Source organism: Gymnodraco acuticeps, unplaced genomic scaffold, assembly GCF_902827175.1.
Source record: "Gymnodraco acuticeps unplaced genomic scaffold, fGymAcu1.1, whole genome shotgun sequence".
NCBI classification, from domain to species: Eukaryota; Metazoa; Chordata; class Actinopteri; order Perciformes; family Bathydraconidae; genus Gymnodraco; species Gymnodraco acuticeps.
In genome coordinates, this window is record NW_022991513.1 from 1,637,444 (window position 1) to 1,654,325 (window position 16,882).

General features: G+C 42.3%; 1 protein-coding gene across 3 annotated transcripts in view; it reads right to left on the reverse strand.

Annotated features, from left to right (window-relative positions):
- Positions 1-16,882, reverse strand: part of rnf111 (ring finger protein 111) — a 33,406-nt gene that overhangs the window by 10,787 nt on the left and 5,737 nt on the right. For all 3 annotated transcript variants that reach the window (XM_034197005.1, XM_034197003.1, XM_034197004.1), the window contains 4 exons: positions 15,164-15,296; positions 8,228-8,382; positions 7,189-7,383; positions 5,909-6,267 (listed from right to left, as the gene is read on the reverse strand). In XM_034197005.1, the coding sequence (XP_034052896.1) occupies positions 5,909-6,267; positions 7,189-7,383; positions 8,228-8,382; positions 15,164-15,296 (842 nt within the window). The remainder of the gene's footprint in view (positions 1-5,908; positions 6,268-7,188; positions 7,384-8,227; positions 8,383-15,163; positions 15,297-16,882) is intronic.

Sequence of the window (16,882 nt, forward strand, 5' to 3'; positions counted from 1 at the left end):
ATCTATATATAGATATCTAGATCTATAGATATCTAGAGATATCTAGATCTATATATAGATATCTATATATATATAAGGGGTATATAGATCTATATATATATAGATATATATATAGATATATATAGATTAGCTATATAGATAATATATACTATATATATCTTATATATATATTCTATATATAGATATCTATATATATCTATATATATATATATATATATATATATATATAATATATATATAATATAGATATCTATAATATATCTAGATATATATAGATATATATATATCTATATATATATATTATATATAATATATATCTATATCTATATATATATATATATATATAGATATCTATATATATATATATACTATATATATATATATATATATAGATATCTATATATCTAGATATATATATATAGATAATATATATATATCTAGATATATATATATAGATATATATATATAGATATATATATATCTCTCTCTCTCTCATTCACTTTGAATGGGGTGATGTCACGATTCGCCGAACTGCATTGTGGGAGCAAAGCGTAGCTTCTCTCGCGGTGCTCGCTGCAAAAGTAGAGCAATGTCCTACTTTTGCCGCCTCGACGGAGGCGTTAGCCAATCAAATCCTGCGTATGCAAATCTGACAGTACAAACGCTAGCCAATCAAACCGCGTGTATGTTGGGAGAGCCAGACCGCAGTTATTTCCCATATGTCAAAAAATGGAGGAGAAAATTATCGTGGCGGTAGGGAATCACCCGGTACTATATGACCAGTCCCTCTTTACATACAGGGATACAAACCGGAGGAGCCAGGCATGGGGGGAGGTGGCAGAGACAGTGGGTGAAACTGGTAGGTTTTCGCCTGTTTGGGGAGTTTATCCAGTGTACTTCGTTTGAATGGACAGCTAGCAAGCATAGCCAGTATATTTAGCCAGCATGGATGTAGCATGAATGCTTTGCTTTGTATGTCCGGGGCGGGACATTCATGTGATTGGTTGTTGCTCGCGTTGACTCCCCAAGCTCAAGACACGCCCACCGCCAAGCGGCAACGCATGCCGCCGTGTGTAGGCTCCGTAAGACGTAGTGTGGAGTTGCATTAGGTAACACTGTGGTGGCTGTACTCCTCCAGCCGTTTCCTTTGTGTTTGTTTGTTTGTTTGTTTCCCCCTGTCTGTGTTGTTTGTGTGGGCGTGGTGGCTGTCACTCCTGGCTCCCGGCTCAACCTCCACTCACCTGCTGTAATCAGCTGTGCACCCTCCCCGACTACACACCTGCTTTCCATCAAGCCATTTACAACGGCATATCAACGGAGGCTCCACAACCTTTCTCCGCCAGATCGTTGTAAAACGATAGGGTTACTTATGTAACCCCAGTTCTCAGAGTAACATGAAGTGAGATGTCTCACTATGGGATGCGCCTCAACGTGTATGCAAACAGAAGCATCAATCTCATTACGCCAATCCCGATTGGCTGGTGATCTTGACGTCTACGTCAGGGAATCCACCCACCCTTTAAGTAGCTTGCGCTACATCGCAGCGTCATTCAAAATAAGCACCTCTTCTCGCTTCGCCTTAGCAAGAAGGGCCGTCTGGTGAGACATCTCACTTCATGTTACTCTGAGAACTGGGGTTACGTAAGTAACCTATAGTCCTCATTCATATTGAAACTCCCGTATTGCTAGACATGCTTATCTCGAAAATCACCAACAATAACCAGAACTTAACAGGTAGAACCCTGTCTCAACACGGGGCCCAGCACTGCGCGGGCCACACTTGGAGCAGAGACATCTAGCCTGTAAAAGCGGACAAAAGTGAGCGGTGAGGACCAGCTCGCTGCTGCACAAATGTCTTAGATGGAAACACCCTTGAACAAAGCCCAGGATGTAGCCAGTCCACGAGTAGAATGAGCATGCAGGCCCATTGGTGGCTGCAAACCCTGACTCGTATAAGCCAGAGCAATCGCTTCCACAATCCAGTGGGAGAGCCGTTGCCTGGTAACGTGCTTGCCCTTATGAGGGTTAGCCCAGGATACAAAGAGTTGGTCATTGCATCGAAACTCTTTTGACCTGTCCATATAGGTGCGTAAAGCACGGACTGGGCACAGCAAATTCGGCCGCTGTTCCTGATGTTAAGTCCATTTCCCTAATGGCGCGAACTTGAGGATGACGTTCTGACATCACTCGAGGCGGCGGGAAGATGGGGGCATGGTTGCACCCCGGAAACACATGAGCATCTAACACTGGAACGTGTTCTGGAGCTGGAGAACAGGGAACTTCCAGCTCTTTTATCGAGGAGAGGAGAGGAGGCTGTTAGGCCGCCCTCTTCTTCTTCTTCTTCTTCGTCTGGTGGCTGAAAGTCTGGGCCGGCTGTGCCTGAGCGGCTGCTGCCGGAACCGGAGACTTTCTTGGCCAGCCCGTCCTCACCTCGTGTCTGGGCTGGAGACCCGGGGCGGGCTGTGGCCTCTGCTGTTTCGGGATCTTGAAACGGGCAGGACGTGAGGCAGCCTGAGCGAAGGACTGCCGCGGGGCCGTTGAAGGCGGCGGCTGGACCCTTCGGGGAAGACAAAGCTGGAGCGCCTCATCCTCCTTCTTTTTGGACTCACACCGCTGCTGCATCGAAGCTAGAGCGGAGCCAAATATGCCCTCGGGAACAATAGGCATGTCCAAGACGTCCTCTTTTTCCCGGTCTGGAAGGTTCGTCAAGGTAAGCCACCTGGCTCTCTCCTGTACCACCATTATCCCCAGTGCTTTGCCCGTGGCTTGGACTGCACAGCGCTGCACACGGAGACAAATGTCCGTGATCGCTGCGATTTCGTCCCACACGGCAGGCTCAGGTTTGACCGTCATGTCCTCGCAGAGCTCCGCCTCGTAGGCGGTCAGCAGCGAGGAGACGTTGAGCGCCCTGGCGGACAAAGCTGCGGCTTTATAGGCTCGTTTGGTCATTGCTGACTGGAAGCGGTCTGCCTTTGCCGGTAGCGTGGGGTTCCTGCTTGGTGCCGAAGCCAGCCGCGGTTGGAGGTGGGCTGCCACCAGCGGCTCCATGGGCGGCATGCGGAGCAGGCCAAGCATCTCCATGCCGTCACAGTCCAAAGAGGAGGCACCCTGGATTGGGACCTTGTTGCTGAAAGGGCGGTCTCTCCACGAGACCGACACCTCGTCCAGCATCTCTGGAAAGACTGGGAGAAGCTGCTTCCTCATCCTCGCTGCTTGGAGCAAGTTCTTCCCCTCATAGCGAGATCTGGAGGTCTCCTTGGCCACTTCAGGCCAGGGGATGTCCAGCCTGGACGTAGCGCGTTGGCACACGGCCTGCAAGTCCATACTGAGGCAGGGCGAAGATGTCATCTTCATCTTCGTGCTCATCCGAGTCGGATAAGAGGAACTCAGAGGCATCCTCTTCATCCTCCTCCATATAATACAGCTGTAGGACATCCTCCGCGGGTGGAACCACGGTGAGGTCCAGCTGGGAGCCCCAGCTTGACACAGCGCGGGGCTCCGCTCTCGCGGCTCTTGCCGCCACCGGGCCCCAGCCTGACACGGCGCGGGGTTCCGATTCCGCGGCTACTGCCGTTGTTGAGCCCCAGCCTGACACAGCGCTCAATCTCCGCGGCGGTCGCCACCATGTCCCAATTTCCGGCCGGCGAATCAACGGACATGGAGGGGTCCTGTCCTGGCGCGCTAGCCGTCGGCGGAGGCTCTTGATGGTGAAGCGGGCACAATGCCCGCACGAATCGGGGGTATCGATAGCTTCCTGGGCGTGTTCCAGCCCAAGGCAGGACGAGCAGACCTGGTGTGAGTCCGTGCTCGAGATCTTAAACCCGCAGCCGCAGAGCCGAGCCTCCGACTCCTCTGGTGTGAGGGAGAGAAGGGTCCATCCTCGTTTGCCGGGGTGTCGGCGCGGAGGGACAAGCTAGTAACAGGTATGTTACCGAGAAAATAAATTCAACCTTATCGTTATTCCGAAAGGAAAAACAAGGGGGTAGATTTTTTCCCCAAAAAATATTAACTGGTGTGTTAATATCTTTCTTATCTCCGTCTCCTCTGGTGTGAGAGAGAGAAGAGTCCGTCCTCGCTCGCCGTGGTGTCGGCACGGAGGGATAAACTAGCAACAGGTATGTTACTGTTTGAAGAAAAAATCAAACCTTACCGTTATTCCGAAAGAAAAAACGGCGGGGCAGATTACAATATTAACTGGTGTGTTAATATTTGTTCAATTCTTCTGCAAAGCAAAAAAGTAACCGGCAAGCGCCCGTCGACCGAATGTTAGCTTGGGTTCAGTCTGTGGACCGTTAAGCTAGCCCGGTTACTGATATTCGAGATGTGCTCTGAAGCGAGAAGAGGTGTTTGAATGACGCTGCGACGTAGCGCAAGCTACTTAAAAGGTGGGTGGATTCCCTGACGTAGACGTCAAGATCACCAGCCAATCAGGATTGGCGTAATGAGATTGATGCTTCTGTTTGCATACGCGTTGAGGCGCATCCCATAGTGAGACATCGAACGGAGTGTTATGAATGAGAACCACAGTGGTATAACTTCAAGGCTACTTAGCATTATAGCTATTTTCTCATACCTGGATGTTTTAGCGTCTAACGTGTTTTCTTCTTGTGCTCCAGGATCATTCTCCGACCGCCGTGTTGCCGCCACCAGCTGCCACGTCCTCGCCACTCCAGCCGGATTCTACTCCCCGCACCTCGTCGACTAATAAACCCTTTTTCAACACTCTGCCGTGTCCTGCGTTTGGGTCCTCTCAGATACCGTAACAAACGCGAGATACGGCTGATACTTGCGCATTAGTTTCTGTTATGGATCAGTATCAACAGTCCTGCCAGTAACGTTACTATATTATCAATACTACTTTAGTTATAGCCTGATATATGATAGCTAACTTTACAATGTTGCGATGTGACCGACGTTAGCTAACATTAACTGTAGCTAACTCTAGCTTTATGTATATTTTTTGGGAAAATCTAGTGTATACATTTTCCTACACATTTATTCACTGGTGTGTCTAACCTGCAAGTTGCTCTTTAAACATTTCTCCCACTTTCTCTGCAACAAATAATAAAGGCCTTAGGACAGACCTTTTTTCATGAAAGCAGATTTGGAGTAGTCTGAAGTTATGTTAAAGATATGGTTCTCAAATAGGGGTACGCGGACCCCTAGGGGTACGTTGGAGTACTGCAGGGGGTAAGTGAGATTTATTTTATGTTAATGAAAAAAAAGAAAAGAAAAATATACCAATTTTAGCAAAAGTAACGAAGTTTGAGCAGTGTGGGTTTTATATTCATAGACTAGAGTTACACATATTTCAAAACGTGAAGTGTAATAACTGCAGTCCGAATGACAAAGATCCTCAGTGAAGCACAATCCCATGTTTCTCACTAAATTGTAAGTACAACTTATTCAAAAGATCAGTTCAATGCAACTAATGTCGTCTTAGTGTTATTAAATGATATTAAAATTGGTTGGCCATGAATTTAGTGATGGATTGTAAACATTTGAAATGTAGCATTTAAGTGTTTCTCAGTTACAATGTTGTTGTTTTAATAAATCAGACACTGATGGTGCAAGGCTGTACTGTGCCTCTTTATAGCTTTTTTCCCGTAACAAATAGTTTTTGCGCTGATCAGGGGGTACTTGGCTGAATTTTTTTTTCAAAGGGGGTACATTATTGAAAAAAGTTTGAGAATCACTGTGTTAAAGAACAATATAAGGCTAACTTGACTGCATTGTTGAGTGTCTTAAAAACAATTGCAGCTGTTTAGGAGCTGCTAATAGTGTCTTTTTTTGTTATCAATAAATAACATGGCGAGGAAAACCCAATTCAAGAACAGCAAACAGCACTTAGAGAAACAAATCAAAAAACAATTGTGCCATTGTGTTACTAATAGCAGTGTGGGCATACCTGGTCGTGGTAGTGGGCCGGGTTGCCGGTGCCGCCAACTCCAGCACAGGACGCGGGCAGAGCACTGGGCCGCTCCACGGGGCAGCTGGGCTCCTGAAAGGGCAGGGTCCCGGGGGGCTGTGGAGCGGGGTGGTGGACATGGTGGATGAAGTGGTGAGCGTTGCTGTGGTTGTGAACGTGGCCCCCGGTCTGCTGAGAGGACGCCGCCTGCAGGCAGCTTGAGTGGGAGTGGCTCAGGGACAGGTGACCGGTGGAGGGGCCTCCACACGGGGAGTGCTGCTGACAGCAGGACGGGAGCCGAGGCATGGCTGCGCCAGCGTTCTCTCCTGCTGTACCAGACAAACCTGTTCTGCTGTCATCTGAAGGGTGGAAGACATACAGTATGAGTAGGGAAAATATAGGATGGAACAGCAGGAGAGCATTTTAAAAATGGCAAAAAATAAGAAAAACAACATGTGACTATACAATATGTAATATTTAAAATATTTTTTTATTTAAAAAAAGATAAAGGTACAATATTGCAAATATTAATATTATGTTAGTATGGAAAGCTTAATCCATGGAGAAATGTACACATCGGTTTTTGAAAATCTAGTACCTTCAAACGTGCCACAAAGAAAAAAACGACACTTTTTTGAACATTATGTGTGCCAGTTTATTTCTGGCCGTAGTGTATATAAAAGGCATCAGCTAACAGAAAGTAAACATGGATGGAAAATGATTTTTGTTTTGAATATGAAAGCAGTTTAACTTGGCTACTTTAATGTTTTAAGATTTTAGAAGGACAGTTGCCCACAAAATAAAAGAAGATTATATTATTCCTCTTACCTGTAGTGCTATTTATCAATCTAGATTGTTTAGTGTGAGTTGCAGAGGGTTGGAAATATCAGCCTTAGAGAAGTCTACCTTCGTCTGCTTGTGTTCTATATATGGTCACTCTAATCTTTTTAAATTATTTTCCCTTAATTTTAATTGGTAGTGAACATTTGCAACAGGAAAGGCAGGGGAGAGAGGGGACGACATGCAGCAGAATGCCGTGGGCATTGGCATACCTGCCAATACGATCAGGGCGCAGAAGAAAGCGTGCATCTCTGACATATCTCTAACACTCGGCAACTCACACCAAAATCTAGATGGATAAATAGCTCCAATACTACAGGTAAGATGATTAGTAGTTTTTCAGTTATATCAGCAGCTTAAAGGAAATATGTTTGGACCCAAGCTGTCTCAGAGCATAAGATTTGAAATGAAGTAGTTTAAAGCTTCTGGTCCTGTCTTACCCTCTGTGGCTGTGCGGCTGGAGCCACTCAGCCTCTGGGTGTGCATACTTTCAGGTATTGAGCCCGAGCAGCTAGTGGAAGGGCCCGGTGCATCATTGAGCTCTGAGGTAGAGGCATGATGAGAAGATGATGAAGAGGACGACCTGACGGTTTGAGGGTGAATGCTGCCAGAGGTTGTTGGCACAACTGTGAGATCTGCGGGGAGAAAAAGTCAGGTGCTGATTCAGAACAATATTCTTCTCAGAGGGACACCTACAGGTTTGAATCTGCATTTAAAAAAGGACAGAAAAAGAGAATGCAGCTCTTGGACAAAACGTTAGAAGGTTACATTTCTTGAGTTACTAAACCAAAAAAAGTTACTGTAAATATTTAATAATAAAGTCTGAACTCACTAAAAGAGGAGGGGTCTGTATATGACTATGTACGTTTTTAAAATGGGTCAAATGTATTTTGTGCTCCATTCATTTGAGAACATTTACACAAAACTCATACACAAAAACATGTAGATGAACCATTTGTTTTTAGTAGATTAAAAGACACAGTTTTCACAATTCATGTGATAACTTCAAATTTGACACTTGATCTAATAAAGTGATGCTCTTATGGCCTGTAGCCTGTGTGAACTTCACACAGGCTGGTTCGGTTTATCAGTGGAAGACAACAGAAGAGCCTATTAGTATTCCAGTGTGCGCACTCTATCTGCTTTTCATATTCACAAATTAATTTCCCTCTCTAACTCATTGAAAATGCAAATGCTCTAATACCCTCCGTCATGGGCGTGGGCTGATAAAGAGAGTCACACAAACATCTATAGTTCTGAAGCAGCTCCCTTTTACACAAAGTTAACATGAATGGTTAATATTGAAGAACAACAAACTCTTTATTCTTATGACTAAGTGGATAATGTATGCACATCTGTGTTTAGCAATCTAAGCATCCATTAAAATTTACAAAAGAGGAATGTCTAAGACCTTCACATAGCAACATATCATGGTGTCACTGCTGGCAGGTGGTTTGATCAGAAAAAGTGTTTTCTTACCATCTTCATCCACAGTGAGGTCCACCACCTCCCCAGCATTCTGACGCAGTGGTTGGATGACAGTGGAGAGTCGGTGACGTCCGCGTGGCTCCTGGAGACGATTCTGGGAGCAACTGCTAGACCAAATCCTGCTAAGACCCCCCACTGAGCGAGACCTGTAGACACACAGACAAAAAAACAATTACATCTAACTTCAATAGAAAGTAGTCCCACAGTCGCAGCCAGACTTTGGTCATCTGTTACATTTACCTTTTGCGAAGGAAATAAAATAGTCGCACTGTCTTGGCAAATTGAGGATTGACGTTTTTCTCAGGTCAAACGTCCTTATATGGAGCAAATACTAACATTTACAATGACTGTTATGTATACAGCATATTGAATGGGGTTTTCCAATTCATATATGTATGTTATGCCCATATTACTCGGCCTTAATGAGCATTATTTTAACATGTATACAGCTCATTCAGAATAGATTTTTTAGATTTAATTTTTGGAAATGCGTACATTTTTGCATTGTGGACATTTTCATAATTGCGAATGTACGTGTGTGAATAAAAACATTTGATCAAAAAAATAAATGCGGATATACAAAGTAAAAAGGGGGTCCACCACCGCTAGAAACAACATCTATATTGACAGGTGTGTTTAAACCTGAAAATGTAATGTAACTGGCCATGTAAACAGCTTAGTATGAATGTTGTCTTTTCCAGAATAAGGGCAAAACTGGGAATATTTTGTTCATGTTCCAAAGCCACTGTCTTCAATCTATTTGAGTATGTCAGAATATTTCCAGCGCACTTGCAGAGAGTGCTTGTCTTCTGATGTGAGTGTTGTTCTGTTGCAGGTTATTTAATTTTCGGAGCAAACAGAGATATTTCCTCATAGGTTTATTTTTAGAGCACTTGTTTAGTGCATAGGATTCTATTTGTAGAAAGATAACAGTCACAAACCAAGGAGTCCATTATAAGACAGCCTTTTTTTAATTAGATTAGCTTACATTTAATAATGTTTATGCATCTATATGAGAGTAATTCATGTATCATCATTGATCATGTAAACAAAACAGTGTTTGTGGTCTATGTATCCCACAGATTTGTTCTGTTATGTATGAAAGTATAAGAATGGTAGGACTTTGTAGACCCAGTACACACTTTGTAGACCCAGTACACACTTTGTAGACCCAGTACACACTTTGTAGCGCACACAAGTTGACTCGAAAACACCAGAGCACAAGCAAACACACACTTTTTTAGATGTAAGAAACTACAGCTAGCTTTTTCCTCTGTACTGCCATCATGGAGCTGGACAGCTACAACCACCCCCCCCCCCTTCTCCTTCCATCTAAATCTCGCAATTTTTTCCACCCACCTTCCCTTTTCCTATATCTCGCTTGAATGCTCTGTACCTCTCCTGCCCTGCCTTCGGCCCTTCCTCTTTTCTTCCTTTTAATTTTCTCTCTCAAAGGCTCTGTCGCTCTACCCTTTGCTCTCAGAGACTGTAGGAAAAGGCCAAGGAATAGCTGCATTTCCCCCCACAGTGCCGTAAAGCGCTGGGATCAGAGGGAGGAGGGGTGAGCCCGGGGGACAACAGACTAGAGGCTATATGGGAGTGCCGTAAAGCCGGATACCATGGAGCTTTGTGGCTAGGGGATTGAGCTGCTGTTCCCTGAGTGTTTAAAAAAACTGCACAGGAGCTGAGGGAAAAGGCTGTACGATGAGAGCCAAAAACATTGCCTTGTTAAACACAAATGTATCATAGCTACGGAGCTATTGGTGTGTCAAATTAAACCATTAACTAGCTTGGTGACTCTTATTGATTAAATCATAGACACATACAACATTATAAAGGGATTCAACATATCGTTAATTGCCTAAGATTTCAGCAGAAAAGAATCAGACAAGTCAGGTGAACTGGAAAACGTTTCCATTGACACAAAGAGACAGTTTTTAACCAGCAGAGAGTGGGGGACTATTTGCGATTAAAGAAACAATTGGAAAAATGTTAACCCTGTATGTATGTATATAAAAGTTATGCATTTCATTTTTGTAAAGCACTTTGAATGGCCTTGTGTTGAAAGGTGCTATATAAATAAACTTGTGTTGCCTTGAAAAATGAAAACCCTAGCAATGCTTCATTATTTCTGTCAGGCATCTATCAAGCGAAGCGACTAACTAACATTTTAGTTTTTATGATTTCATATTTTAAATGTATTTCATTAAATGGAATACTGGAACATACATGTCTTGGTTGTGTATAATCAAATGTAAGCACATGAGTTCAAAGATTGTATAAACAAATAGCTAATGCATAAATAATAGTATGCAAGGTTATTGACTGGTTAAATTATTGATCTATTCCTCTTTATGCTGAATTAGTTTGGCTTTGATCACATTCCTCAGATGTGTGTTAATGCAGGAAATGCCTTTCTCCCTGCTGTTGGTGATAAGGGGGATTCCCATCAGCTCACACTGTCTGCTTCCAATTCAATTTCCTGTGAGACATGTTGCACAATGCAAGTGGAATAGACGGGAAAGCTTATTAACTTTCATATATCACAAATCGCTAAAGCAAACTTGTGCATACATACACACAGTGTGCCTGTCCTACCAACCAAACACATAGCAATGAGGGCGGTGTGCAGAGAGGGGCACATGGTGGGTGTGTTGGTGTATAAATGGCCAGGCTCCTCCGCTCTGGTTGATCCCAGGGAGCCACACTGGCCATTAGGGAGGGGAGCCTAATTAAGTAGACCTGGGATTATTTTGTAAATATCTGTTTACCACTATGATCTCCTGGGGGTAAGATGGGTAGGGGGGAGGAGGCAAGATGAAAACAGTACATTGTAAACATGAACACTATGGGAATGGGGGGCTGAGGTTGTGCCAAGGTGATGTGAGCACGAGCCCCAGGGAAGAGGGGGGGGGCTGAGATCTGCAGTAAACTACTGGGTTAACATTTAAAAGGAATGAGGTCATTCAAGGCATGATTCAATGCTGTAAGAGGGCTAAACAATGTGTTGATGAAACACACTTTGCACCGTTTAAACAAATCACGTTTGTCTTCACAATTCGGGATATAATGACATCACTTTTTAACTCGGCAGTGAGGAGAGAACCGGCCGATGCTTGTCCCTTTATCTAAAATAAGGAAAATGTATTATTTAATCACAGACTGCATTGCAAAGCCTTTAGATGTTGCTTTACCACATACTTATCAATTAGCAACACGAGATCTTACAAAGTACACTTTTAGTTGGCTACATGTAAAAATAGCCCTTACATGTCTATACTTTATAATGTAAGATAACCATTTAGACTAGAGAATATAAGCAAGATATATAAAGTCTAAATAAAGGCATCGGTTGTAAAAGATCCAAAGAAAATCTGACCAAACTAGTACAAAGTTTTGTTTACAGCTTTGATTGCTGGCATACGTTTTAAGTAACATTTGGGCAAGTGGACTTTAATCTGCAAGATGAATGTCTAGTAAAGCTCCAAATGTTAGTGGGAGAGGTTATTATTTTAGGTTCATAGGACATATTTGTGGCTCAGTCAATAAATGCAGGGGACTTTCAAATCCGTTTGTTTGTAGCCATCTCAAATGCAGGCACAACTTTACTTTTTCAAACATGAATAGGATTTACACATTCAAAAAGTGTGGGGATTGCTACGCATGTCCTGATCTGATATACAGAATCAGGGCAGCATCTGATCGAGGCATTTTATTTTTTCTATCCATATCCTCTACATAATCCTTGTTTATTGTAACATACTGCTATCTGGGTAAAACTGCTGCCAAACACGCCCAACAATGCACTGTTAAAACACTGGAATGTTCTCTTAAAGCACTGCGAGCGAACTGTGGAGCGACACCAACAAATAAACAGTTCAAATGAAACATGTCAATACTGACAGCATGTCACTGAGCAATGTGAAAGAGCAGGTTTGTGTTACAAAATGTTGCTTTGCCCCAATTCTAGTGACATTTTGCACAAAATACCTAACGTGCCGCTGTTGGTTGACAAACTGTATTTGAACTTCCACATTTTGTACAAGCAGAAGCGAGAATACTGTCCTAACCCTGACTTTATCATGTTAGACACGGACAAAAACAAAATATGGCCAGACTTTAAACACAATACCAAAGATTCAACTTTATGATAATTGTGGAGGATGTAGTTGAACTGAATCGTACGACCATGAAGTTGTATCTCTCTTTAACGTTTTAACAGAAGTCAAACATTATCAACCCCATGAAGGTTGTTCAAAATAGAATATCTTGGTAGACTTGGCATTTCCACATAGAACACACATTATTACACTACCAAATAAAGCCAGAGCCCAACTACACTATGTGTTTTTTGTGTACGTGTGTCCTGCGTCCATACTGAACAAAACTGCACACAAACACACATTCACAAATCAGACCACTGGCGGTGTCAACAAAGCTTTCATTGCTCATTCTGTTGGCCTTTGGTTCCCCGCCCTCCTGCTCCCCTGCCGCCCATCCCCCCCTTCAGAGAAGCTCATCGCTGCATTCTCCAGCGAGCCAGGACATCTTTGACAGTCAGGAAAACAGGAAGATTAGACAAGCCATAGCATTCCCAGCTTGGTGAAATCACTCCTGGGAACTATTTTCAGATATTACTGATGCATTGACGGAAAGTATGGAAGAAGGATAGATACTGTGTTGGAAAAAGATTACAAAGGGATATAGATAGAGGGTAGCACAGGGGCAGAGGTTTGCGAATTGAGCTGCTTAATCGCCTACATGAGGAATTAGAGGAGTATTATTAGGGAGAATTGAGACAGGAAGGCATATTATAAAATTGAGAAATACGATTTTTTAATGTGGTGAGGAAAATGTCTTGGGCTGCCGGGAATCACAGTGGGAGCTATCTATCTAAAGTCTTGCTCTCGCACTGTAGATATTTAGCAGATCTAAAAAAAACAGAGCCATATTCCAATTACACCTATTAATACTTAACATATTTCTTAAAGCATAATCAACTACCCTATTTAGCCATGCCCTTTCAAAAGGATCAGACTAGTTTGGTGTTCTATAAGATGATATAGTGGACATGATACAGATTCATTGGGTTTACAGTTTGTTCTGGTATATAATGTGTTTTAGGTTTACTTACAGGAACTGATTGATGGACTCAAAATGTAGCTTTTGGTCAGAGATATCACAGTGGGCAAGAGCTTGTCAGACATTTTCCTCTTAAACAGCTCAATATACAACATTTATCTGTGCATACATCGCTGCCATTACCAGTTAGATATCACTGTGTGCGTCTACAATTATAGTTGAGATTTGTTGACAATGATTACCTGCCTCATTCTACTTTCTGACCATTACAAACTGTGTTATAGAAATGAATTGAAACCAGGTAACATTTTCTAGTAAATGGGCTAGAGCGATCGAAAACATTTTAGTAAAAAAATATAACATTTAGTGTTTCACTTTGGCACTTGCTCTTAACAACACAGTCAGTGTTAATAACAAGTAATATAATATGAAGGGCAAAAGTTTTGGTTGCAAATGACCCTTCAGCGTGCTCAAACTGAAAACTATTCCCTTGCCACTCAAGCTGCCCACTCATGCCACCGACTTATTATGAACCTTTGTTCTCAAAAGCAGTCAGCTTTATGTATGGCATTTCTAGAATCAAACAACATGGGCAAAGAGCAGGTCCCTTCAGCCTGATGTGGTTTTGTTTCTATAAACAACGAGGCATGCAGCCTATTCTATCTGGGCAATGCAAGCTATGGAATGAGCAAAACACTGGAGTACATTGCAACCCACCCAGCCTCTGCTGTTTAATCATAACGAAACCATACAGATTTTAAACGTTAACAATCAGCAAACTGCATTTACTCCCTTTTTACTTCTATTATACATGCAAACACTAACAGATACTGTGGTTACAGTCCTAATCAAGTGAAACGGCATTTCTGCGAGCAATTGAAGAATGTTTATAGTGACAAAACCCAAATGGTTGTTTTCTATAGTCATCTTGAATAAATAATAAATACAATTACAATTAAAAGAGGTTTCATAGTGAAACCATAAATAAAATGTCCATCCAAGCTTATCGTCCAGTTGTTTCTCCACTGCCTACATGTTTATTTTCCAAACAACCAGAATATTGCTTCATTCACTGTTCCTTGTCTGTTGCTTCATGTGCGCTATCACAAGTGCGACACACGCTCAAGAACGCCCTAATCCAATACACTGGTGCTTCATGATAGGATGAGTAATAATAAAAAGAGAAGGCAGACTATTGACTAACATCCAAGTTCAAGTAAAGAACCCAGCCAAAGGCAAACATTAGGAATAAAACACAACATGTTATTGTTATTAAAAAAGACAAAGACTAGCCTAGTAATCAACACATAAAAGGGAAAGGGGGTTCTTCACGCTTTAAGAAAGGAGAACACCACCACATGATCAGTCATGCAAATAAAACTGTGAAGCTTGTCCTGAGCTCCAGGTTTCAAAAGTCCAGATAACTCCCAATAACAAATGCTCTTTCATTTGGCAAGAATATTTGTGGTGTACCTCAGGGTGCAATATTAGGTCCTAAACCAAACTATAACCATCAGCATACACACACATTTTTGTAACTTTCTTTTGATGGGAAAAGTCGACTTTTTGTTCAAACAAGAAAAATATTCTATATTTATTATCCATCTAAAAAGTGGTGTCCTCCTGCCTGCTAACACCTTTAGACAAAGCAAAGGGAGGGACCACACGCTGTTTACAGAAAACTAAATGAGAAGAATAAGACTGCCATGAACGGTGCATCTCTAAAACAAAACCACTATGAATACACTTCATACCCCTTGTTGTACGGGGCAGTTAAGCTACTGTAATGTAAAATGAACATAAGCATTTTATGTCAATGCTTGTTGAAAAAGCTGAAGTGCCTACCTGAAACCATCTCCGACTGTGACAATTTCCACTTCACTGTCTGTTGAGGTGACGTTGATCTCCTCGCTTGCAGGGACAGCAGGAGTTGGAGCAGGAGTTGCCTCGATCACAACCACATCCTCATCCAGGGCACCTGCACACCAGTTGAATTAGTTTAGACATACACAAAACAATCTGACAAAAGCAGAGAAAGCTTACAACTACAATACAATCGACAGAAAATACATACTTGAAATAATAACTTCTAGCTTGACTGCTTGGGTTTATTTATAAGGAATTACATATATATATTTCACACTTTACTGGGTTGTTTTTGTAAGCCTGGTTCTGCCTTTCTGGTCTTTTTGCATGGCTTCAATTGAAAAAGCAAGTTGTGTAGGTAGCCAGATAGTATTTCTCCAGTTTCATCATGCTAACAGCAGTATCATCGGGCTTAACAGTTTACCGGGAGAAATGTAGGTCATCAGTGCTCAACTCTGTTTGCGTTGGGATTGGCTTTTTCCCTTTCCACGTTCCTAAATCTGCGCTGTGATTGGTTGCCTGTGCACTAGATCTCACTTTATCTCTGCCTGAACTAAATACCGTGTGAGTCCCCTCAGGTGAGCTCACATGGAATAGGTGGTTGCAAAAGGGATCAAAACGAACACAGATGAGGGTAGTTGACTGATAAATAGCAGTTATTAGAGTATTATAGTATAACATTATTACAATTTTCATAAAATGAGCACAACAACTTTTATCGTTACACAAATCAATCAATGTTTATTTATATATGAAATGTTGTTCGTAAAGTTACAAGTCCCCTTCTAAATTCAAAAAAGTTAAATCTAAATAACCTTTTTCGGTCACCTCTATTGTTTCCAATCTTTATATACACATTTGTATTCAATATAGACAGAACATTAAGCTGTCTCTGTTCAGACTCACCAGTACAGTGACTGCACTGAAGCCTTTCACTAAATGTAATTGCTACATAACTTGTGTTAGTGATGAACAAAGTCAAACAATGTTATGCTGCAGAAAAAGAAAACTGTGCTGTTGGGCACAACACTTAGTGCCTGGCCATAATTCCCTAGTGTGATTTATATTCCAAATGTCCCCTGAGAACTGCTGCTTAGCACCCTCTGCAAGACGTGGTGCCTGGCACTGAGGTGAAGCCTTCACATGGTTACACAAACAACAACATCCTACTTTTCTTACAACTTGTAGAAAATTGTAATGTCTACAGGGTTTGTTAGGTCAAATAAATACCGTATAACATAACTCCGGATCAAAAATGTCAAAAACATGGGACAACTTTCTGTAGTCCAACAAGCCATTTGCTCATATTTACAGGACTGACTGCTATTGATGATGTCAAAAGCAAGCACAATGGGATTTATATTTATATATCTTAAAACAACAGTGCAGGTCTGACTGTCATATCAATTTAACTTTTCATATAATTAATGAACTTGTCCTTGTGTTAGAGGTAGAATTAACCCAGGCTACATCACACACCTGCTCCAGCCTTCAGAAGGCAGGTTTCATCACTTGCCTCCTACTGTAAACAAATGCCTGGTTTTCCCTGTGAGACCTGCTGTATCTATGCAAAGGCTGTCACTAAACAGAGCCTGAGTTTCCTCCCAGCTGCCCCCCCCCCCCCCATAAAGGCACAACAACTAACTTTCCATTCTCCCATAGGATCACAGCAGAAGAAGAATTGCTGAGGCTAAACAG